Genomic DNA, 26,714 nt, shown 5'->3' with positions numbered 1-26,714 from the left:
GTAAATGTAGCATAAACAGAGTCTATTATATGGTGTGCCGACTTCCAAGTTAGGAATCTGTGTAATTTTGTAATTGACCAAAATAATTATTTAAAAAATAATACATATAAAACACTCATCCCTGTAATAACACATAGCACATTAATGCATTTAACTGCAAAGCCTACATGTCACTCCTGGCACAAATTGGATCCTGTGGCGCGTGAGCAATTTCCAAATTTCCATCTGCAATTCTGAGCAATACTCACTCTGCTTCAGTCAAACTACTGTCCCCTGCCAAAAAAGCAGACAGAGTAAGTCCCATTGTCCACCACCGGGGACACAAACAAAGTGTATTGCAAGGTGGTTTCATTGATGTGCATATGATCAACTTCTAACATCTTTAAAAGTTACAGAGTGCTTTTTTCACATGTCACATGCCAACCAATGATATAGCACTGAGGAAGCCAGGATGTCCTCTACAAATTTTAGCTCTGTAGAAAAAATTGTTTTTTTTTAAATATTCATTAGAGACTCGGAGTACAAAAATGATGGGAACATGATTTCTTATGTCAGTACTGTAAATTTGGGACATAAATGTGGACTGTTGTAATATTTTGTCCACATTGGAAGTGAAATGCACCCTACTGGCTAGAAAAAAAAAAGAGTATTATAGGTTAAGTTCTATTTTAACTTAGACATAGACTGGTCAGAACAAGTACATGTTAAACTTGGTGTGTAACTTACTTGAAGTGATTTACATATTAATCACCGAAAATGTGTTTGCAACTTGCATAGTAAAAGGAACACAGCCCTTTATTCAAGGTCTGAATTTAAATCTGTGTAAATTTACATTACCAAATATTCAGCCGTTAGCATGCTGTACGACGTCTCAGGCATTCTGAGCCCACATCAGCTTATTCGATCACAGTCTCCCAGCATGCATGCAAAGACTCTGTCCTTGAATATTAAGATGGCCCTCGAAAGAGGATGCACAACAAAGGCTTTGATACACTTAGCTTGCATGCTGTCTTCACAAGAACTCTGAGTAAACAAAATGCGATATTAGTTTTGTTATGCATCAGGTAACTCCCAAAACTACAGCGGTGATCAATAGAATGCACACTACGGTAGAATCAATCCTTCATGCCTCGTGATGAAAATGAATCTATAAACCGAGTGGTATCAGTCATTTACAGACAATGATCAGAAATTGAAAGCGATGGAGAGACGAGCTCTACCACATGTACTGTAGCTCCAACTTCAAGTCTCATTCATTTTGCCTAAGGCAATCAGTCAGTGCCTTAGGTTCACTGGCTGTGTCTAAGCATGTAAGCATAGTCCCATTAAAGCCTAGATTGAGTGGTTACGCTTCCTCATGTGAGACTAATGGACAGATTATAACCTGAGAGTGACTGAGATGACTGATTATTATAGCTGCCCGTAGCCCCTATGTCTGTTTCTTCATCACTTTATCCCTCACTGTTGCTGAATGTCTAATCCCTGGTCACTACTCTCTATCAGTTCGAGTCAAAGGCACATTATTGGTCAAGTTTGCCGCGCCAAGAATACCTGTATAGGGTCTGCACACGGTCAGCCAAAGGTCTGCTGATGTTAAATGAATAATTATGAGGAGGAGGAGCTGAGGGAGCTGAGGTTCAACTGGAGATGATGGTGATGTCAAAATGAAAAACAATCGCAGTATGAGTTGCAGGACAATGCCTTGACAGGCCTTAACAGTCATACAATTTCATGTGGGCCAGCTAACTGCGTAATATTATTTGTGCATTAATTTACTCCCCCCCCCCCCCCGTTTCTATCCAGCTGGCCTCAAGCAGATGGGTCCCCATATGTATATGACATAAGTGCATGAATGAATAAGAATCTATGTACTATGTAGAAGCTTGTACTTAATTTTATTTGACACGTCGCGCGCTATAGGAGAAGTATAATATATGAAGAGAACGCAACACATCTAAATGGATGCGAAAAGGATAGAATGAAAATTTGGCAGGGGCAAAATCATCTGATTGGTGTAGAGGAGGAAAGGACACCCACTGATGCTGATATGGTCATTTAAGAGCAAGAAAAGAGAGCGGATGTAAATAATATGCATTTTTAATTATCTTCTTCACTGAATTTCAGCTTGTGAAACCATTTTTTAAATGTATGTAAGTATTTTTAATGTTTTAATGTGTGTGCCTGTATTCTTCCTTTCGTGAAAAAAAAAAAATGTTTTCTTAAGTGTATTTTGGACTGCTCCAGTTATCCACTGAATGTGTTGAATAACTAACTGAAGATCTTTGCAATGAAGTGTCTAGGGAGTGCATTTATTTAATTTTTTTCAAAAAAGAAATTGTCTGGCCTGGAACAAGATGCTAACTTCAGTCCTTTCTAAAAACCTCTATGTATGCATTAATTTCCTTGCTCGGGTCCTGGGGGACAAAACAGACCTGATATTTTTAAAAACAGACTGTGTATAACTCACTGCATGAGAAAAACATTGTTGAGCCCTCCATTACAGAGAGTAATGTGTATATTAAAAAACAGTGTGAAAATAACCCTTATATGACCTATGTAAAGGAGTGAAGAACAACAGAATTACGTCTAACAGAAGTTGCAAGTGCAAGTCAAATCTTTTATTTGAGTTACAGCCATTAAGATGTTCGTGTAGATATTTAATTTCAAATATTACAACTTAACACTAAATGCTCTTGATGGTGATGTTTGATTCTGGCTGTTTCCCCAAAACCATTATGCACCCTGATGCTACTTTGTGAGTAAATTGGAGCAAAGTAAACCCCAAGAACACTGGATGAATATATAAACAGAAAGGGTTAGCCATACTAGATATTATGGTGTCCTGGCCGAAGGAACAAGAAGGGCCAGCATTCTCTGGTGTACACGGTGAAATGGATTTCTCAAGTACATTTGGTTTTGATGCAGGAAGTTGTAGCTGACCGCAGTATCTCTGCTCCTGCATCGGCATTGCTGTTTGTCTTGTTGCTTGCAGGACCTGGGGAGATTATATGTCTCGGTGGAGAGGTGTCTGCTGTTGGTTCAGCTGACATCCCATCTCTCCTGTGTAAGTCATACGAGGATTTTTTTACACTCTTGCTGATAGAATTAGTTTGTGTTGGGGAAGATGGAGTTGATTTAACAGAACAAATTCTTTTGCTTTCTTTTGCCACCAAAACTAGTTTTTCCCACCCTTTACTTGCAGGGGCTCTGTCACTGCAACCTAACTTAGCAATACCCAAGAGGCCATTGACCCATTGGATTTACATCCATCCTCCTTTATTTGGGGCGGTAATCCTCAAAAACAATGCATCAATGCAAGTGCACTTTTGTTTGTCTAATGTTCGCACACTATGATGGCGCAAACAAATTTTGACCAACACAGAGTTGAACAAAAGCAAAGAGATTGAATAAATCTCTGCAAACATGTATATGACTAGCACCAGAGTAACAATGTAGTTCAGTTTTGGTTGAAGGTCGTTGAAAACAGGCTTTATAACAAGCATGTCCCCGTACACCACCACACAGTGTCATTTTACTTATGCTAAACATTTAGTTTTATTATGTTCATCAGCTGTGTGTAATGAGAAAAGAGGGTCTTGTGACAGATTTTGGGCTCTTTATTGTGGTTATTAAATTGGTATTAAATTTAATTCTAGGTGGCATTATAAATGTCTTAAAGTTATAAATCTGAATTAGTTGCGCGTGCAGATATTCTCAATGATTTTGTTTTAACCAAGCAGCTCCTGCACAGCCAGAAAACAGGTGGGAGAGGACTTTTATCTCGGCTGGTTTAAAAATACAGAGAGGCACCAGATGGAGAGAAAGAAGAGGAGGAGGAATGGGACAGTGAAATAAATAGTTTCTGATGTGTGTGAGTGTGGTAACAGATAGGAAAGCATGATAAATAATTCCTGGTGTTGTGTGCGGCCCGTTAATGGCAGTGGTTGCAGATTTAAAGCTGGCATGTAAATGGTACAGACACCTTATAATTTTAACCATGATAAAAGGACAAAGGAGTGGCATAGACGTAGGATGAACAAGTCTTTTTCACCAGTGAGAGCTTTTCAGAGATTGATTTTCCACATTTTATTTTTCAATAGTATTTCCGTTTTTGGCAGGAACGACAAAAACCAATGTACTTACATAATTGACGTCATTGATTGCAAAAACACATTGACTTGCATTGAATGGTTCAGTGTTCATGTTCATTACTAACTATAGCACCCGCTGCTAGACATATTCAAAGTGTTTATAAAAAGTGTGATCGTCCCAAGTGTAGGAATTCTTTAAAATGAGAATCATTAAGTGTTGTGACTGGTACAAATCAAGGCAGCGGTGTATATATTTGGACTATTGGTACGATTTTTGTCCAAATACTAGTTTGTGACCAGTGCCAGAGTTGGACAAAAACTTGACATAGGCTGTGTAGGACAGATGTTAATGGTTATTAGGAGTTGTGCGGTTTTAGAGTATAGAAGATTTTAGAAGTCAACTATTATCTGATGAAAGTCAAGTTGACACCGACTAGTCGCTGATGAAGTCACTAACAGAAACACAGTAGAAAATAATGCTTTGCAACAATGAAATCTATAGATATTCTTGACCTGAATACATACACTACGAACAAACAGTTAATGCCAGATACTGTGCGGTGCAGATATGTATAGCCTGTATAAAAACTGTCTGAAACTCAGCACCATCTATAGCTTTTATTAGTACTCCACAGCGTGTTGTAAGATGGGATAGTATAATGGTATTTCTCTGAAGCCTTCTTCGTGTACTGCAGCTAAAGGTTTATATACTGTTCTCATCATGAGACACGATTTAACAGCAAGCCAAACTCTGTTCATTCATGGACTCAAAAAAAGAGTGAAACTGTAGAAAAATAACAAAAATACAGTACATTAGCAACTCATGCTAAAGCTAATACAACATACGCAGCTTACAGTTACATAAATTTTTAAACAAACCAAAATATATGAATTTCTTTAATAAATCAATTTGCTTTTTATTGATGCTATATCACAAGCTCAAAGGAGAGGATGACAGTAGATGTAACACTGCTCTGACCCCTTTGGCTGCTACTACAAAATGGCTGCTCTCAACCAAGTCACATGACAACAACATTCTGTACAGACAGGCTACTTCCTGTTTAAACAAAATCCCCCCCCCCGCAGCACAAGACTAGTGATATTAAATGGATTCTTCACAGTCAGCATGCAGCACAGCAGTATTCATGACTGGCAGTCATGGAGGATACTAAGATCAAACAACCGGAGCTAATTGAACCCCCCCTCCCCCCAAAAAACCTTTTGTTCAACTTTTTAATCACCATTTTCCTTCTTTCCCTCTTTTCTTACAGAACTGCCTTTGGCCTCTGATCTGACATAAATCTCCATTAATTTACAGTAGAGATTGCGTTCAGTTGCAGGGCTTCCTTTGGTCCTCAGTAGCAGTGCTCAAAGAAAGGTATACAAGTCTGTTGTGATTGCTTTGAATTAATACAGTATACGCTTAAGTCTTTCAATGGGGTCTCTAATACTGCTCTACTACTTCTCGACTTCAGTACGGTAATTAAAAAGCAAAGGGGAACTTTTTAGCTTTGCCGCCGAAAACAAATGTACAATAGACAAATGTACAATAGACACTGAAACGATTCTCAGGCGTGGAGGTATTGAGTCCTCTTTGAACAAGCACTTGACAACCTGGCAAGGGAATGAGAACCTTGTTTAAGTTGTGTACATCTATATACTGAAATAGACCAAGCTAAGCTGTGCATAATAGGAATGTGGATCTTCTTGTTAAATGCAAACATGTTTATAATTTCCTTGTACATTTTGTTCATTTTTGCTGAATAATTCATAAAGTTGGACTGAAGTGCAGCTGTGGAGCCGTGGGTTGTCCACAAACCAGAAGGTTAGCAGTTCGATCCCCAGCACATGAACCACATGCCCAAAGTGTCATTGAGCAAAGCATTGAACCCTGAGTTGCTGCAATGAGCAATGAGCACTCATTGGTGTGTGAATTAGTGTGCACTTTTGTGAACAAGTGAGTAGATATGACATTGTGACTGTTCTTTGAGTAACAATATGTAGAAATGCGCGATATAAACGGACAATTTACCATTTAGCACCAATAGCAATCAGAAGTGTCTCATTCATTCATTCATCTTCTGTAACCGCTTGTTCCTGTGAAGGGTCGCGGGGTCTGCTGGAGCCTATCCCAGCTGTCATCGGGCAAGAGGCAGGGTACACCCTGGACAGGTCGCCAGTCTATCACAGGGCTAACACAGAGAGACAGACAACCATTCACACTCACATGCACACCTACGGCCAATTTAGAATCACCAATTAACCTAATGAGCATGTCTTTGGACAGTGGGAGGAAGCTGGAGTACCTGGAGAGAACCCACACAGACACTGGGAGAACATGCAAACTCCACAGAGAAAGGCCCAGTCAGCCCATGGATTCGAACCCCAGAGAAATCACTAAGACAGTGATAACAAAGAATAACTTATATTAAGGGAACCTATTTGCCTATGAACCTATGTTCTGCTGGGAAACCTCTGGACCTGGCATTCATGTGGATTTTACTTGGACATGTACCACCCAGACCAGGCACCCCCACCCCATAGCAATGACACTCCTTGATGGCAGCAGGCTGACGCAGACACACACACATACAAAAACGGTTTAGGAACAACTCAAAAAACATTCACTAGATCCCAAACTGATCAACCAGAGAGGCCTCTCCCCTAAACCCATAGGACCCAAAGGCCGCCACTAACAACATCCTGTTGCCAGACACCACAGGACACCCTCAGAAGGCCCATGTCCGTTCTCTGATGAGTAAGAATTGTTTTGGAGGCACAAGGGAGACCGAAACAATATTAGGAAGGTGGTCATAATGTTATGCCCAATCGGTGTATACAGAACAAAAAAACATCCATGTATGTTTTCACCTACTCGTTGTTAATCTTGCCGTGTTGTTAATCTTATCAAGAAGATCATCAAGTAAATAATGAACACTGGAGGCAACTTTCTTTTCGAATTCCTTGATAGCGTTGTCTGACCTTGAATTAAATGAACATTTTATTTCAACGCACCCTAAAAAGTACTTTAATAAACATAAAGCTGTGGAAGACTACTTGTAATCAGTGAAAGAGTGTTAAATGAAAAGACGTTGTGAAACTGAAATAGAAATAAATTGACTGTCCAATCAGTGATCACCAAGGACATCACAGCCACCAGCATGAAGAATAGAAATAACTTACAAGAATTTACAAGTTTGTTTCAATAAAAGATTTATATCAAATACTTTATAAAACCTTTATGTATTTACTGCTCGGTTTCACATAATCATATAATAATCATTATTTTATCATCATGTAAATCAGCACCACTGGGCTCACATAGTAAAGCTTATAGGCGAAGAATATGTTCAGAGGACATCAAAAAGGCATTGCCCTTCTTCACATGATATTAGTATTATGGCAATGTGACTCTCATCATCAACCTTTATTGTCTGCCCACAAATTGACTCTTCTCTCTTGGTTGTGGTCACGTCTGTTTGGCATATTATACAATAGGGAATAGTTTAGTAGCACCTTTCTGAGAACTTCTGAGATTTTTAAGCAGAAAAAAATATGACACTAGCACAGCTGTAGGTTCAGAAATTTCCGTGGTCATCTGCACGTCACAGTTACAATATGTCAACCATCATGCATCTGGTTCCTAGGTACACTAAAGCGGAGGACACACTACAAGATTTTTTGCCAGTTTTTACAGACGATTCCCAGTTGGGCAAAATCCTGCACCAGTCTGCATTAGTTGGGGACAGTCTGAATGGGTAGTTGGCACAAAAATCAGTTTGTTGGGAATCTGCAAATTTGTGAGGGGAACAGACCCGACCTGACCTCAGTTGCAGTCAATCAAACGTTTGAATTTGTTTAGCTGAATCTGGATGCAATCAGGTAGTGTGAACTTATTACCGACCCAACAGCCAGTGACAAAGAGAAGATGGGACACAGGAAATAGTGTCAGAAAATGACAAGAAGAAGCAGGAATATCAAAACCACGATGGCAAACAGCAAGAGCGGCGACAAAGCAAACCTGTAGAGATGAAGGAGAGATTAATCGAGTTTTGCAGGAGCACAGGTTCCTATATGACGCTGGTTGCAGTGTATAACACAGCCGTCACACTCAAGCCAATTGAACAAAACAAACTCTCGCGAAAACTCCCTTTAGTTGGTTTGATAAGTCTTGTAGTCTGTGATCCCTCACCAGGTGAAGTTGTTAAGTGTGTGAAGTCTTTCAGTCGTCATACAAAAGCTGGCGTGCTGAAGCCGATCTGTTAGTGTGTACTCCTAGTGTTTTCAAAATGTGTAAAGACTGTCAAGGTTGTGTAGTGGTTCCCCAGCTTTAAGTACACAAATGTACACTTTGATATTTTTTTTTTAACCATATTACTGAGAGCATGTTGCTATTTCCTCCTTGAGGACTCGGCTAGGCCTTGACCTTTTTTCACTTGGGTCCATTGTTAAAAGATGTTAGTCTTTGTAGTCGAGTGGCAGGCGTTCTTGTATCTATACAGTGCATTTGTATTTATTCATACGCAAAGAACTTTTTAGTCGCAAAGACACATTTACCCATTCATTGGTTAATGTACCGAACCGTTAACCCTCCAGCTCATGAACAACCCGCTCCACCCACTGAGCCACAGCCGCCCATCTAGCAGGCCTCTGGGGATTTCAGTTCTTTAGGGGCAAAGGAGCCTCCCGCAAGTGTCCAGAGCCAGAATTCCTGCTTCAACCTTTTGAATGTTTGTAAAAGGTTCAATGACCTTTTTAGTAGCTGAAGCATTGGTAGTATACCAATGGTGGTAATGGTCCTGAAGCTGGTCCTGGTTGAGCATTTCCCAAAGTGATGACTTAATTTTGTGTAAATAGGATGGTTTTGCTTCCCACATAATTAAAGGATGGCCAGTATTCTTTAAGAATAATGCAAAATGAACTAACAAACTAACAAACTTTGGCATTTATCAATATCAATAGACGTCGGTGTACTAAAAAGAAAATATCCAGCTGAATGAAAGCATCACCTTAAAGCTTTTTTGCTTTCCTCTGCCTCTCTCTGCCACTGTTACCGCATGAGGCTAAGTCCCAACTGTATACCCGAATGCAAACGCACTCACACACGTCCCTATGTGTCAAAAGATGTGATGGATTACAACAATCAAACAATATTTCATGAGTCCCAGCTGGCTCTGAGGAAGCAGAGCCATTTAAATTTGTAGGAGAGAACAGATCTCATTGTCTATTTTTGTCCCCTCTGTATTCCTCCTTCCCCTGCAATGAGTCACGCTCTGTTCCCAACCTACTGTGGCACACTCTGATCTCAAGAAACGCAAACACACACCTATGTCATGGTATTTTGACTACATTTTTTGTTGTAAGTTACTGGTTTATATCTCTTTTAATCCGTCTTCATCTCCATATTCTTTGAGCCCGGACAGACAGGTCTTCAAGTTCTCAAAACCCTGAGATAAATGTTTAAAATGTGGAATTACACATACATTACACATGCAATATACATAACTGTATATTTCAATAGTAATCTCTGATCACCTGGTTTGCAGAAAAGGAACTTGTGTGTTTGCGGTATGATAGATGTTTAGACGGCATGGAGAAGAAGAAGAAAGATGGGCGGAAATAGCCTTAACAGTGGACCTAGTTTTCCTTTAATCCCATATCGAGAGAAAATTCCAGTGTGTGGAGTTCCATGTAGGTCGATGTCGAAAAAGAGAGCCTGGGGGTTAAATGCTGGGCCTGGCATGGTTATTTTTCTCCCTGCTGATAAAGAGGTCTGTCTAATTTCAAACATGGGTTCCATGGGTTCTATTCCAAATTTAAATACCAGCCTTGTTTAATCTGGTGCGAGAACCCGATAATCCTAAAATTGATTTACTGCTGTGACAAAGGGAGTATAAGGTTTCATTTGGATAAGATGGGAGGTCTCATGCATGAAATTGTCTGGTGTTGTCCGCCTACATGACTGTAGTTTTCTAATTATATCTATGTCTAACGGACAGTTGAGCACCTGCACATGTACATGTAATGATAAATGTAAATGTCCTGATACAGGCGGTGACATAACAGATTTCAGCCTTTCTAGCATGGGTCCATTGGATCCAGCCAGATATCATTTAATAGAGCCAGGAATACAAGCCAATTAACTGTAAATGAAAGGTAATTGATTTGTTGTGCCAAATGTACTGTAAAACAGGCATGCTCTCTGTTGACAGGCTAATGAGGACAGCCTTCTGTGAGTAACTGGGTTTGTGTGTGCGTTTGTGTTCTTGCTTCTATTAAGTTGTGGGGACCAAAGTTCTGCGGATTACTAACATTGCAGGACCGGTTGTCCTCGTGGGTCAATTTTTCCAGGCCCCACATGTCTTTGAGGGTTAAAATTTGTCTTGGTTGGATGGAAAAGGTTACCTTTAACTGTGGATTTTTGGTACAGGGTTTGAAACACAAAATTTGGTGTATGTGTTTACTCATGACAGGTTGAGGTTGGAGGGGGAAGGGAAAGAGGCCAATACATAAATCTAATCTCATTATGTCAGGAAAATTCAAAGCGTTACATTCAAATGCATAAAACACGAAAGTAAACATTGCCAAGTCTTGCTTCTGATTTCTAATTTTACATATACCAGCAGCTGATGACTGACTGGCGGCGTCTCTGCATCTGACATGTCACATGCCTGACCACTCAATATGTGAGGAGAGCGTGAAAACCTGTCAGATTTAATCATGTAATGAACTATTTCATGACCTTCCTGTCCATTCGTTATCTGCCTCAGATTATTAGAGGGTGGTCCAAGCTTATCCTAAATTAGGCGGGGTACAATCGGCACAGTGTACCTGTCTATTACCTGCACCTTAGTACCTTAGTATAAGGCCTTAGCATAGTATAAGGTCTCACTGCAGTGATGTCTTCAGACAGTTGGGTTTTTATAGGTACAGTTATTGGTTTAAGGAGAAGAGTGCTTTCTGGCACTAGCGTTTTTACATATAACAAGTGACTTTTTTGAACCTCGGCTGTTCACCAGGACTCCGTGGCCACAGACACAGACAGACCCAGGCTCTTTTGAGGATTGGGATGACAGTGGAATGGGGCCTATAATGGAGCCAGTTGGTCAGCACAAGCTTTTAGACAAGAGTTAGTGACATGGTCAGGACCCAGTGCTTTTTTGGTTTTCTGTCTTCGGAGGAGCTGTCTCATGTACTCTTTAAATACCCTAAGTGCAGCTTGAGTACCATGGGTCATGCATCATTTTTTACACTATTTTGAACCAAGCAATCATCAGACTGACTTTAACTGTGACTGTGTTTTTTGTTATTGACGGTTACCTTGTCGGCCAGGGTTTTCAGCGTGTACTGATGTGAACGGTTTGTAGTTTAAACTACGTCTCAAAGATTTGGCTGCAGCATTGACTTATCACTGTGCACCAAGCTTCACTGATACAGACACAGATCCAGCTGCCCTTTGTCTTCCCTGATAGCTCCATTAAGCCATCTGCTTAGAGTAGGTGAAAGCCTGCAGAGAAGTAGGTAATCCATTTTGTTTGTTGCATGTTTACACTTAAGCCGCGCTTACACTTGTTATGGGAAATGCTTTTGGGTTTAAATAGCACTTGTGATGGGATTCTGTCTATTATACTGTATATAGCGCCTTTCTACCTAGTGCCCAAGGTGCTTTACAGTTACAGTGACACATCGAGCTAGTCGTTCTGAGAATAACACAGCGTTCATTGTCTGACTCAAGTACACATACAACCCACTCTACTTATTGCACTAGAGCCTTCACATTTACACCTATAATAAAAAAGAAGGTGTTCTTGTCTTCGTCGTTCATCTATGTAAACTGAGAAAGAAACTGAATAATGCAGCATTTTCTGTTGTTGAGGTGAAAGGCAACCTTGAATGCTTCCTTCTTATTATACTACTGCTGGTTTTCTTGCTGTTTATGTGGGGGGCAGGAACCAAATACCCTTCCAGACATAAACTGGTCCATTTCACAGGTCGTGTTCATCTGAGTGAATATCTGAGATTCAAGTTTAAATCCCATGAGCACAATAACCTCATATAAGTTTTTTCAGCAGCAGCAGATTTAAGTCAGATACTTTTTCTCGACATTTAAACTTTTAGACTTGAAAAAATACTTGAAAATCTTCATCTGTTGTTTTCTGATACTTGTCTTCTTCCTGCGTATCTTTCTAGACAAGAGTGTGGTGTCTTCACCCCTGCTGGCCTCAGCCTCCTCTCTCAGAGACCACGCGGCTTTCTTCCAGTCAGAAACAATGCGGCCAGCGAATGACCCGAAAGAGCGCGACCCCTCCCACGTGCGGATGCTGAATGATGTACTCCGTGACCTGGAGAAGAGCTTCATCATCCCACAGACACCGCCTGGAGTGTACAGGTAGGAGAGAGGTTACTGTCTCCTCGGAGTTGCAACACTGTTGTTGGGCGGTAGTAAGTAATCTGTTTACTTTTAGTCCACTCATGCATACACAGTCAGTTTTAAAATATGTGGAAAAGGTTACTGAATACTCACAGTGCTGATTATCATTATATAATAATATTTTTTTTTTTTGTTCTTGACATATGAAATCTCTTACAGCAATGTGTTTGCTGGTGTGCTCTTTATTTCTGGTGCAAAATTATTCAGGTCATGTGCAGACTATGTTTTTTTCTGGGTCAACAGTTCCTTTCTCTCCTTGCTGAATAGTATAACCCCTTCCAGTAAGCATTAAAGAGGTCTCATATTTGAACTAAGCAAACTTGCAGGTGACCCAAACGATGTCCTCCCGCCTTGGGCTTCTCTTCTCCTGAAAGCACGGCCCTGCTTTCCTGTTCAGTTAGGTCAGACATCTGCATAGACTCACATACCTTCTTAGCTCTCCTGAAAAGTTGAGGCATCGCGTCTGTTGGCGGACTCACATTCCAGCATCGCATGATATCGATTTATAATCCCTGTAAAATGTTGTTGCTAAAAAAGGTAAATGCATCCAGTGTGTTGGACATGTTTTTTTTACTCCCATGTTTGCTTGCTGGCAGACTTTCTTGTTGCATTTGTGCACGCTTCTGTAGCTTCAATATTTACTTGATGCATTACTGCCAATAACTGCTGATCAGTGGAATGACGAGAGTCCGTTGGCAGGGAACATGTGGCCCACACAGCAGATTGGTCTGATAAACACTTCTCAGGAATGAGCAGCTTTCATGAGCAAACTTCAGTGGAAAGTATCCCTATCAGAATTACAGAATGAAAACAAGAGTCTGTCAACAGATAAACTTTGAACTGAAATTGTGTAAAGGTTTTAGAGAATATTCATCCCTCCTTTGTGTTCAAAACTGAAGTACACATTCATGTAGTAGTAGTGGTCCTCCTGCTCTGAGTTTTAGCTATACACTTAATTACGTGCTTCAGTGAAGGTCAAGCACTAACATGATTGGAAGTTATCATTGGAATATTACACTGATCAGCCATAACATTATGAGCACCTTCCTAATGATGTGTAGGTCTCCCTTGTGCCTCCAAAACAGTTGTGACTCATCAGAGAATGGACATGGGCCTACTGAGGGTGTCCTGTGGTGTCTGGCAACAGAATGTTGTTAGTGGGGGCCTTTGGGTCCTATGGGTTGAGGGGAGGGGCCTCTGTGGATCATCCCACAGATACTTGATCAGTTTGGGATCTAGTGAATTTGGAGGCCAGGTCAACACCTTGTGCTCTCATGTTTTTTTGAGTTGTTCCTAAACTGTTTTTGTGTGTGTGTCTGTGTCAGGCTGCATCCTGCTGGGGATGGCTGCTACCATCAAGGAGTGTCATTGCTATGAGGTGGGGGTGACTGGTCTGGTCTAGGGGGTGGTACATGTCTAAGTAACATCCACATGAATGGCAGATCCAAACGTTCCCATCAGAACATTGGATCAATGTTATTTACTTCTTTAATGTTGTGGCTCATAGTTGTTGGTCAAAGCCAGTCATGAAGTTAAGGAGTCTGTAGATGCATTTTGAAGCAGAAGGCTATGGCTTTGTGTGGTGAATTAAGTGGTCAATGCAATCAAAAAAGCTAACCCACACCATTACCATAATGCACGCTGGGTGTTCTCAACTGAGAACTGATGGAGCTAAACATGCAATAACATGATTTTGCTGAAGTCAGACAGTCATTTAATGACTGCAGTCATGTCCCATTCAAAATGTACCCTGGAGTTATTTAAATCATGACTTAATTCCAAAGAGTTTTCTGGTCTTTTGTTCAGCTGTTAAGTAGATAATTAAATAGGCGTTCGGTAATATGATGACGTAAAAAAAAAAGCAACATTGTGCACTGTATTATTGCGTGGAGAGCACACAGGCACTGCTGCAGGATGAGTTAACAAAAAGTATTCTTTCATAAAAGTTACTGGTGAACTTGAAAATCCAGACAAAGTCTAACAAAAGAAATCTAACCGCAGCCAGAGAGAAACTCAATAGAATTGAAGAAAAACACAAGGAGCACAGAAACCAACATGCGCCAGGAGGATTGCAGACAAACGACAGAGGGAGAGCACGGGCAACAAGACACGAGTGAAAAAGAGTGGTAAAACACACAATGGCAGGAGGATAACAAACCATGATGCACAAAGAAAAAGATCTTTCCAAATAAACCAGGAAATGAAAGGACCAAAACCTAGGACCTTGGCAGGTGATCCAATGCACTGGTTTACTCAGAACATGCTGGCAGACAAAGAACAAGTTGGTACTTATCAGTAGAAGACGAAGAGTAAATTCACTGGAGTGGGAGGGAAGTTTAATCCCATATTTCATTTTGTAGAAGGCCAAGTCCCCCCATCGGCAACAGTTGGTGTTGAGATTTGTTTGCTACTTGAACTCGTGTGGGCTCTAATCTGAGTTGCTGTTAATTTGCAGTTTCTGAGGCTGTTAACTGTAATGAACTCCTCTTCCTCTGCGGCAGAGGTACCTCTTGGTCTTCCTTTCCCAATGCAGAGCTCACAAGAGACAGTTTCATCACAGTATTTGGCAGTTTCAGGTTCCTAATATCTATCCGCTATCCCTACTATTAACAACTATGAACTATTTATACAGTATAGGGCACATAAAACAAGAGCACGTGTTTTGTATAAATCCATCTTTAAATTACCTTAATAACAAATATTAATAATGATATATAATGATATTGGATTTAGCTACAAATCGCAGCAGCCTGTGCAGCTTATATACAGAAAACTAAATATAAGCTGTTTAGACGTGGCATTCTATGGACAAATGTATGTAAGATTAAATAAAGTATCAGCGAATAGATCTCAATAGTAAATAGTTGACTCTCAATCTAACTTTGCTAGCTAGCTCTTATAAAGTTAAGCTAGTTCACGTTACGTCTGGAGTCGTTTCTTCCGGGTTTTGACCAACTCTCTTTAAATCCTTTTAAATGGTCTAAAAAAACCAAGAGCACAAACATCGAGTTTTAAAAAGTGGCGGTAACATACATTTTTATTAATGAACAACACAAATAGCTTCTCATGCTACGTGAGTTGGCCGTGCCGTTTTTTCCGTCGGGGGGGTGCTTTCGATAGTAATAGGAAAAATAACGCAAGCACAACATTGTTTGAAATGTGTGCAAATTAGACCCTGCGCTCCACCACAGTATTAACATTGTATGGGAAACCCTGTACAATGGTTGGATAGGGCTATTTGCTGCACAAAATAACTGATGGGCTCAAATGTGTCAAGAAAGCAAGAAATTCCATCAGTTATCTTTTGACAAGGCACACCTGTTAACTGAAAACTATTACAAGAGATGACCTCAGTGAGGTTGTTCAGCTGTACTGCACAAACTATGTTTACTGTGAAGGCTCTAAAGTGCAAAACAAATTTTGTTTCATATTTAGCTCCATAAGTATTATTTCAGAAGTCAGAGGTCTTCAGACGTCTTCTACTGTAGCTCATGAACTGTACTGTTGCTTGAAAACTTTCTAACACAGTGAATAAAGAAGTCCAAACAACTAACAACTTCTGCTGCATGCCCACAACTGCTCCAGACAAAATCCGAATATATACAAAAATATAGATATAAACAGATACAGATTGCAGCTTTGCATGAACCAATCCTTCCCACCTCTTTGAACCCTACTAGAAAAAAAAGTCTGCACTCTCTCCCCAGTTACCCCAAAATAAATAATTGAAGATGTGAAAAACTGAAAAAAAAAACAAGTTGCTGCAACTTTAAATTAAAAAAAAAGGCGTGGATCAGAAACAAAGAACTACAGTGTAAATATAATATATACCATTCCAGAAAGAAAAAAAAAATCTATTACCCTCCCCCCTAATAATTTTCATACTGTCCCTAAATCACCTGCCCTACCATGTTGGGGCAGCCATGATTTAAACCCCATCAGCCATCTATCTTGCATCGCGTGCATCGACTTCTTTTTCAACTTGCTCTACATATGGAGCAGACCAGCAATAATGTAACATAAAACTTGTGCTTCACAGTATTTCACACATATTTATTCCAATCGACTGGGGGAAAAAAAAGGGAAAAGTGGAATAATTTACACTCAACCGTGTTTGATTTTTTTTTTTGATTTTTTTTTTTTCAGGCTGCGGCTTTTCTGGGCGTAGCAGCAGTAATTCATTGGCTCTGCACAGTGCATGTGTGAGAAAGTGAAAACTCCAGATTAGTCGATGAATTTATTTTAGTCAAACTGTCCGGTTTAAGAATAAACACAATAAATCACATAAAATTACATTTACTTGGAGGAGAGCTGACCTTGACTGATAGCGAGGACTGTTTTCTCTGCAACTATATTTCTGTCCCACAACAGCAACACCTCCTTCTGTTTGTGCCGCACAGTATGTGGATGCTAATACCACACTGTGTCTGCCATCCACCCACTGCTCTTCAGCTGTCTACTTTACCACTAGATTCCTACAGAATAAATGGCTTCTGCTGTTCAGCGTTAGTCACAGTTTATGGCAGTAATAGACATGTTAATTGTTCTGGTCTGCCATTAGCATCCAAGCTAAAATTAGCTGCTCCATCATGCTTGGAAAGCATTAAGGCTTAATAGCACTCATTTATAAAGGAAGTTACCATCCCCTCACAGGGCTGATACAATTAGTCTTAGAGTATTGAACAGTCTCTAAAATGTCTGTTTTGAAAACCGGAGGTGTATTAGAAGAAACCCATAACTAGGAGATTTTTGGTTTTAGCATAGCAGCAACAAAATTTCTTAATGACGCTTATGATTTGTAACTCGTGGTCTTTCATTAAACGCACTTAAAGACACATGCTTATAAAGATTTTCACCAAATACTGTGTGATGTATATCTGGTTAGGAAAGAGGATCATATCACTTAGATCTTAGCAGGTCGTCACTGGCTCCCAGTATGTTTTAGAATCGATTTTAAGATCTTACTGATTACATCTGATGCTCTTCATGGCCGTACCCATGGCTGTATCACTGGCATTTCAGCTCTGTACATGCTACTACTGTCTGTTCCTGGGGCCCGGCAGAAAACAAAAGGGGACAGGGCGTACACGGTTAGGGCCCACGGCTGTGGAATCATCTGCCCGGGAAAATCAGGTCAGCTGACTCTGTGATCTCCTCTGAATCTTGCTTAACAAATGTCTTTTTTTAAGCACTTTGTTATTTTGATTTGAAAAGTGCCATAGAAATTAAGATTGTAATTATTATTATCATTATTGTTACTATACAATGTTGCGAAGCATTTTTGGTGAGTTCAGACCTTTTGGTGTAGCTGTAAATATTTTTCCATTTAGATTTAAGGAAAAACACAAAGAAATATCAGAATGTCTTTCATAGCAAAGCTAAAACTGCTTTATAAACCCACTGGGGGTTTGGCAGCAGGAGAATAAATGTACATCCCTCTGTACATGAATTTCTGCTCCATCTGTCCATTTCTTTGCAATCTTCAGGGAGATTGTAACATTAGTGATATACAGTATATTTTCCCCCAGTAACATATAAAGTGATGGTAACAGCACTGGCTTCTCGTGAAAATAAATAAACACGCAGAATAAGTCAGGGCACTCACAAATATGCGAACACAGAACGGCAGGTCTGAGTAGTCTCACAGTCCTCTTACTCACAGTGTGCCAAAAGGTTGCTCAGCTGCAAGGAAAGCTGGCAGTTGACGTGGATGACCATGTCGCTATTACTCCGCTGTCAGTCGCCGCCTAAAGCCTGCCCAAATAGGCATAATCAGTTCGAAACTGAACTCCGGACCAAGTTTACCCTGCAAAAAAATTGGGAGTGGGGGAAAGTTTATCTGGCTTCCAGGCCACAGCTGTAATGCAAATGAAGGCCAAAAGTCAAAGAGAGACTAGAAGAATCTGCTCAAAATACTGTGTGTGCTACATTCCAGGAGCTTCCGTGTACAACCTGAAGTTAGTTTGATATCCACTATCACTACCGGAGAAAGTCAGTTTCCATCCAGTCCAGGGTCATTGGAGTTTTTACAGACAGGTCACAGCAAACTGCAGTCAGGCCAAGCAAACTTTACACCAATTCAAACGCAGTCTCCTAGTTTATGCCTCCCAGAGTTCTTTGGGAAGACCTGAACATGGCTCACTCATTCATAAAAAAAAAGAATCCTTGTATTGCCTGGATATCTACAGCATGCCCTGCCAAGATCTCTTGGCGGATTATTCGTGTTAACTAATCAAACTGTTTAACAAATATAAATCCAGTAGTTGAGCATGAACATCTCAGATACACCCCAGCAAACAAGTAAAACTCTTGTGTAACGTGTTGAATTCTGAGTAGCCCTCTTGTCCAACTGCTTTTAACTGCATCTTAAATGGGAATGGTGAAACATGTTCAGCCTAACTTGCACATTTCATTCACTCATGTTCCATTTATATCCCAGGTGTTTGACTCAAGTACACTTTATCTAGGGCAATACATGCAGTAACCCCTGCAGGTTCACCGATTAAACTGTCTGCAAAACATTGGACCTAGGTGGAATTGGAACTGACTGATGTTGGCTTTAATGTTTATTTTGGCTGCGGTAATGGAATATCCTTGGGACACTGTATGCGGTCAAGATGTATGAATTACTTACAACTCGTATTCCTCCGAAGGAATTGTTGCTCATGCAGCTTATGCATGGGGTACAGTAGATCCAAGAGAGGCCTGCCTGCCACATAAACGCAAAAACAGTTTGAAGCCAAGTTTTAAACACAGAATCATAGTCCTTGTAAACTTAAACATCTCTGTTGATTGTGACACATGGTTACTGTGGTCTGTAGGTATTCTCCTCAGTATTCTCCTCAATACTTAACTCTCGAGGAATTATTTTCATCTTAGCAAGTGTTACATACTATTTAATGAAATTGTGTCTATCCTAAATTTCAAAAACCCCTCAGGTCAGGTGGTATTTCCCATATGTAAAACCTAAAGTGGTGATAAAATCAAAGGAGCATCCATAGGCATTGTAATGAATTTGACAGTGCCGTGCATTCAGCAACTGACTGTTTAATATTGCTACACGTGATTAATAGCCCATTGTCACCTGTGTCAACAATTATACTGTAATAATAACGCCCTCAACTTACAGCAGTAGTCTCCCTGGTGCCACATACTGCTTTTACGTAGTATAGTAGATGCAGAATCTTCCCAGTGGTCTGGCTTTGAATCTAAATTGTGTGCTGAAGGTCAGCGCTCCTTCACACCCTACAGCTCCCGACCTGTGTCTTAACAGATGAAGAATCACTCCATTTACTCTTTAAGACTGTCCGTTCAGCCACTTTAAGAGAAATCAATGTACTTCAGCCCCGCGGAGAGCAACACTCTGCAGTCTCTGCCATTCTGACCTACAAATGACTACTCTGCCAGCCCCGAAGGCTCGACTGTGTTTATATTTGTGCTTTGCTTTTTACGCGTGTGCATCCCGGTGTGTGCTGCACGTATGACAGGAAGACAAAGAGATGTGGACGTGGGCGAGGTCCTTTAAGGACAATAGTTCAGGTGGCACGGCGTGTCTGTGGTTTGTTTGTGACAGAAACTTAAGCACAGGTCAAAATATCAAAAATAAAGTTTTATAAGTCCAGTGTTTCAATCGGTCATTGTCTTCCCTTGAGACTATGAATGCAATAGATAGTATCTCAGTGTTTCAGAGGGAGAGATTGATCCACTGCAGGACAGCTGACATAAAACATAGTCTTCTGTGGTGAAGCTGTCAAACAATAAAATGCTCTCACAATAAAAATCTCACTGCATAGACTAACTGCAATTTAGTTATTTACTTTTCGCTTTTAAGTGACAAATTAAGGTATATGTCATCTAATTCTGGTAGCAATCCAGTGTTCCTATCCATAGCAAGTCTTTTCCTTTTCCAGGAAAAACTCATAGACCAAAAGTCAGTGCTGAGTTCAACATTAACTTATTATTCTGTTCAATTTAACTGTCCATCCCATTCGTTGAAACTCTGGCGTAATGCATGTAACTGGACTTAATCACATTTATATCCTGGGTGAAAAACTGCCTTTGACTAAACCTTAAATATTTATAATTTTCTCCCTTTCCCATCTCTCTTCTTCACTTTTAAACTTCCTTTAAATAGGTTTCTACTCTTAATTTGCATTTGAATACTTTGACATTTTCATTTCTTAAGCATTTGTATTACATTATGTAAAACACTTTAAATGGCCTTTGTGTGTGAAAGGTGTTTTAGAGATACATTTGCCTTTCCTTGTAATATTTGAATAGAGCCTAGGTCAGGGTTGTTGGATTAAAACCAAAACTGGGTGTTAAGTTGTCCTTTAAATGCATGCGATTTACACAAAACATGACTCAGCAGTTGTAATAATATTCCTCAAACAACATTTAAAAAATGTAGACGTACTGTCTTTTATTCCACTCACGTACTAAAACATGCGAATTGGATAAAGCTTATAAACCAATCAGCCACAACATTAAAACCACTGACAGGTGAAGTAAAAAAATATTGACCATCTTGTATCAATTCAATGTTTTACTGGGAAACTTTTGGACCTGGGATTCATGTGGATGTTACTTAGACATGTACCACCCACCTAGACCAGACCAGGCACCACCACCCCATAGCAATGACACTCCTTGATGGCAGCAGCCATCCCCAGCAGGATGCAGCCTGACACAGACACACACACAAAAACGGTTTAGGAACAACTAAAAAAACATGAAGAACAGCACAAGGTGTTGACCTGGCCTCCGAATTCACTAGATCCCAAACTGATCAAGTATCTGTGGGATGATCCACAGAGGCCCCTCCCCTCAACCCATAGGACCAAAGGCCCCCACTAACAACATTCTGTTGCCAGACACCACAGGACACCCTCAGAAGGCCCATGTCCATTCTCTGATTAGTCACAACTGTTTTTGAGGCACAAGGGAGACCGACACAATATTAGGAAGGTGGTTATAATGTTATGCCTGATCGGTGAACTACAAGTTGGTGGTCATCTTCAGCCTGAAAAACTGACACTCTCCCTTCTCTCCTCTTTGTCCCTCCATAGGAATCTGTTATACAGCCTTCCAGGACAGAAAGCTCAGTTTTCCATCCTCAAGTTCTCTCAAGATGCTGTCCTGCACTGCAACACCACCAGCAAAGCCGTCAAATACAACTCTGCAAACAAGGAAGTTCTCTGCTACAGCACCATGAACCAGTCCCTGTCTCTCATCCTTAGGGCCATCAGGTCAGCTGAGAGGCTGGTGTGTTTCGGCTTGGACCTGTTTGAAAATTACCCAAGTGACGCGAAAAAATGATTTGGGCTGACACGACTGCCACAGATCAAGCTTACAAAGTTCAACCCATTGGACACATTAAAACACAACCGACCCTCTGAATAACTTCATCCAATCTGACTCTTCATACAGCAGTCCTGGAAAGCTTGATAGTCGAATCCCTGAGTGAGCATTTACACTGCTCAGCAGAAAATACCTTTAAACTCACATTTATCTTTTAATTCTGCACTTCCCCAATAACCAATGCTGATTGGTAGAAATTGATAGAAAATTCACACACACTGAATCATTTTTATATCAAGGGTTGTAAAAAACTATTTGTGATTAATGAATGTATCGAAACTAATTTGTTTCACACTAGCACTAAGATATGCAAATAATATTGATACAGTAGGGTCATTTAAATTGCACTAAAGTCTCTTCCAGTGAAAACTGACCAGTACAGGAAGTTTTTGAAAAAAATTAACAGAAAATACAGAAAATGAGATCTCAGTTTTGCATTTGGGTTTACAATAGATTCACATCTAAGTTCAGTTTTTTTGAGGTGTAAGCCTGGAGGAGAATGAGTTTACATGTGTGGGCAGTAGTTTTAAATGATTAAAGTGTAATTTTATTTGGAAAGCTCTTGGATGTCCACACTGTTTGCGGCAGTGTTGCCTACTTTATTTTTAATTTCGGGGGAGGAGCACAAAGTTAGCTTCAAATTGGCAAAAGTTCCTTGAGTAAAGCACAATTTATACTTCTGCATCCATTTGACGCAGTCTTATGTTATTCAAAATACAGTATGTCGCAGAATAGCACTGTCAAAGCTAATGTAGCAAGGAGAGGGTAGCTCATACCTTTCTCCAGAAGCTCAAACAAGCGGTAAAAAAACAACTGTTCTCCACTCCAGAAATGGGCTGGTCATCTAACGGCATAAACTCTGTAACCCTCTCTGTAATATATGTAGCCTTGACGTTGTCTCTAGCCGTCAGAGCTTGTTGTTGTTGTTTCGGTGCCGCCTTTGCCTGAGTGTACGCGGCATACTCTGGAATTTTTTTTTTATTTCGTAATATCGAGTGACAATCTCCTACTATCACCTTGCGAAACATCTGCATTGCACAATTTGCAAATTTCTGACTGACATCATTTTCCACAGTGAATAATAAGGTTATTTGATTTTGGGTCATCCTCTACTCCAACTGCCGTTAAAACAGAAGATGCTTTGTCGCTACAGGGATGTGGTTTTGTTTATGACAGACGTAAAATAAATAGTTACAATAGATCGGGCTTGGCTGAAGCCTGATACCAATCATCCCATACTGATTGGGACCTCCCTGCTTGTTTTATTCTTGAAAATTGAGGTGGTTTCAGCCTTTTTGAGTTGCTTTTTGGTTAAAGCAAATATATGCGCTTGATTCATCTGCCTTCTAGTTCTTTATTTCCTGTATTTAACTCATCCCACTGAGCACACATGGACTAGTGGGAAGGCATGCAGGGTGCCTGGAACTTCCATTTTAGCTGTGTGACAATCTAATGTTTGAAGCACTCAATATGGAACTATGTGTTCTCACTTTGCAGCATAGTCAACAAAGCGCATGTCAACACAGTTTTAGGTGTATTGCAGAGACCCGGGTTCTGTTCTTGGTTACCAGTGATTCTGGTTTGTCCTGGAGCCCCAAACATCACTGCAGTAACTGGCACTATTTGGTCAGGGAGTGTGTCTGTGCACTAGTTTATCCAGGCTGGTAAAGCTGGTACAACTCCTCAGGTGAAAGGAAACAGTTGGCTACACTGTATCTGAATCTGCCGCGAGTGAATAAAGGAGGCTGGCAGGGGCAGACATCAACATCAAAAATATGGCAGAGAAGGGGATGCTCAAGGCAAACACGCATGGTGAGAATCTGGAATAATGGCCATTTTTAAAGACAGGAGTCTTCGTTTAAGACCATAAAGCTTTTTAATTATCCGAATTAGCCAGTCCTTGAAAACAGCCATACGGTTTGGATACTTAGAAACTCAGTCGTGTGTAGCATTCATAACTATCCTACGATCTAGATGAGGTGAAAATGCAGAAAAATGTGAACGCATCGGTAAACTCAAGTGAAGTTTAACAGCAGACCGAGCTTCACCACACACAGCAATGCCAGCTGGATGCATTTACAACGATTATGCCCTGTTTGACAATCGCTTTCCATCTCCATTTGTCATTCTCTCCCATTTTCTCAATGTCTGCTACACACTGCAAACTCTTAATGCGTTTTAAGTGGCAAGAGTTAGTGTTATCTCTCTGCCTCCTCTTTATTCTTCACACATCCTCTCCCTCATTAATGCCACCATCCAGCAATCGCTGTCATTCCACTGCTCGTGACGAGTAGATTTAGGAGTCTGAGGCCGATGTGCTTTAACGGCCTCTGCACAAGCTTGAATGGAGACCTGAGTGATAAATACATTTGTCATGAAATGGTACGCAAAAAAACAAAACAAAAACATGATTATTGTGAGGAAGAGCAATATTGTGTGTTGGTTTATGGTTTTCAGGCTGTAACCACACTGTTCAGCAGCACTAGCAGTCCTTTTAACATTAGAGGAACCGAGAGATTTGAGATCAATATAAAAGTAAGTGGTAAATGCAGCTTCAGGTTTTTTTTTTGTAGTTAGGCATGACGTTTCCTAGAGTAGTGTGTGTGATAAAAGCAACGAGTAAAGCACTATTTTATAGTACGAGAACATTTTGTACCTTAACTTATTTGTAATAGTTTGGATGTAATAGACCTTTTTTTAAGCATGATGGAAGGGAGGGAGGGAGGAATTTGGATGGGCTTAGATTTTGCAGCTTGTTATCTGGTATTACATTAGACATTTGTAGAGTTAAAAAACAAACTGTTCTGAGAAGTCATTTAGCATCTGGAAAAGACATCAATAGCATTGTCTGCATTTGCTTCTTTGTTTGCCACAGATAATCTGTTTTCTCTTGTGTTTAGCACTGACACATTCAAACGGTCAATTTTTAGGCTGAAAAAAATGATTGTGTTTTTGAATTTATTACAACTCAATTTTTAGCAAAGGTTTGATACGCAAAATTTTGTAAGGAAAGCTGATTATTTGTATGTAATTGTCTAAACTTTTCAGGGATGAAAACAATAACATGCCCAACGCTTTAAATCATGTGCCTTTCATCAGTAAAAACGCTTTAATTTATTTCGCAAATGTTAAATAATACACCAAAAAAAAATCAATCGGATAGACGGTGAAATCTGATAAATTACCCACCGCACTCAGACTGCATGGGAAGCAAGTTTTAGTGGTGCTTGGATGGTTTTATGTAATAGGAAATAGAAGATAAGCAACTGTTTCTGTGCACAATCTATATGTAGCAACAGCTTACCTTGCTGTAGTTGCATCCACTGATTATGGGGAATAAGTAGACTGTAAAAACACTGAAACTTTTGTAAATGCATGAATAAGTCCAAATGAAAATGTGTTTGTTGTTCAGTCTGAATGCACCTTTTATATATATATATATATATATATATATATATATAAACGAAAAATGTTTAAATAAAATGCCGCTTATTCAGCTACTAGAAGTACAGGACAAAGTGATGATACTGGAATAATACTATGTTGTCATTCATATTCAATTCAGTTCAGTTCAGTCTACAAATCAGTCTACATGTTGAAACTATATGCATTCCTTACAAAGATAATAATCACGCTAACACTTTCCAGAAAGAGAAATGAACAAGTTAATGATATGCCTGCTAGTCTTAAAAATTGACATTACAAGAATGTTTATCCAATTTTTATTTTTAAATTTTTTTAAAAAAGGCAACTTTTTTGAGAAGACGTTTCACCACTCATCCGAGTAGGTTCTTCAGTTTTAGAGGACTGGTGGGAAGTTTGAGGTTTAAATAGGAAACTCCTACTGAAACTTGCTTGTTGTGTAAACAACCAGAAACCTCTGCAGCTAATTTCCACTAACAGTTAGGTACCTGTCATTGATTGGGGGGGGGGGGGAGGGCGCTGTTTTGTCCCTGTCCTCTTTCCCAATCTCCCTTGTCAGTCAGAGGCTTCAGTCTCAGTGTGTGAGTGGGGTTGAAACCATAGACATATATACATAGACGCCTCATTGAGCGCTGGACCGTACGTCAACCGGTAGGAACCTTGTTACAGACGTTGTTTTTGGTTCCTATCGGTTCCCTGAATATATACGTTCGTTTGTGAATGTGTAAATGAGAGGCATTAACTTACAGCACTGTGTAGAACACGTTAAATAAAATTCCATTTTTCCATTGACTTGTATTGGTTCGTGGGACAGAGTTGCCTCCTCCAATATGGCGGCGACGTTGACATATCGCAACCGGCCAACCCCCTCAATGCAGTGTCTATGTATATATGACTATGGTTGAAACTTCTTGGGGACAGAAGTTAAAACTGTATTGTTAATTGATGGACGATTAAATCTCAGTCCACCTCCTCTGTTTAGAGAAGGTTTTTTCCAATCTCACATACAGTAGATGGCTTCCTTTACTCCTCTTTCAAAGCATCGGTTTTCTCTGGCTAAAATTTGGACGTTGTTATCTTCTAAGGGGTGTCCTTTGTCCCTCAGGTGAAGCTGGACCGCTGAATTGTTTCCTAATGAGCTAGCTCTCCTGTGTTGGTACATGCGTTTGTGGATGGGTTGTTTGGTTTCCCCAGTGTACAACCCATCCACAAACGCATGTACCAATCTCATCAGGAAACAATTCAGTGGTCCACCTGCAACGTCTTCTCAAAAAAGCTCTACAAGTCCAGTTGCCATTTTAAACCTTTTTTGGATATACCATGACTTGGATGACTAACCTTCACAGACATTACAACAAGTTTGTTGGTTGGTTGGTCTTAGTACATTTTGTAAAATCAATGTATAGCCT

At 40.1% G+C, this 26,714-nt stretch overlaps 1 protein-coding gene across 1 annotated transcript in view; it reads left to right on the top strand.

The window, feature by feature from the left end:
* naaladl2 (N-acetylated alpha-linked acidic dipeptidase like 2) overlaps positions 1–22,550 on the top strand; it is a 372,313-nt gene extending 349,763 nt beyond the window's left edge. The window contains exons 15-16 of the mRNA XM_084547593.1: positions 12,282–12,480; positions 21,591–22,550. Of these exons, the coding sequence (XP_084403719.1) occupies positions 12,282–12,480; positions 21,591–21,840 (449 nt within the window). The 3' untranslated portion in view covers positions 21,841–22,550. The remainder of the gene's footprint in view (positions 1–12,281; positions 12,481–21,590) is intronic.
* The last annotated feature ends 4,164 nt before the right edge of the window (positions 22,551–26,714 follow it).

Source organism: Chelon labrosus, assembly GCF_963514085.1.
Source record: "Chelon labrosus genome assembly, chromosome: 7".
Lineage (NCBI taxonomy): Eukaryota > Metazoa > Chordata > Actinopteri > Mugiliformes > Mugilidae > Chelon > Chelon labrosus.
The sequence above is the reverse complement of the archived record's forward strand: the minus strand, read 5'-3'. Positions and strand labels throughout refer to the sequence as shown.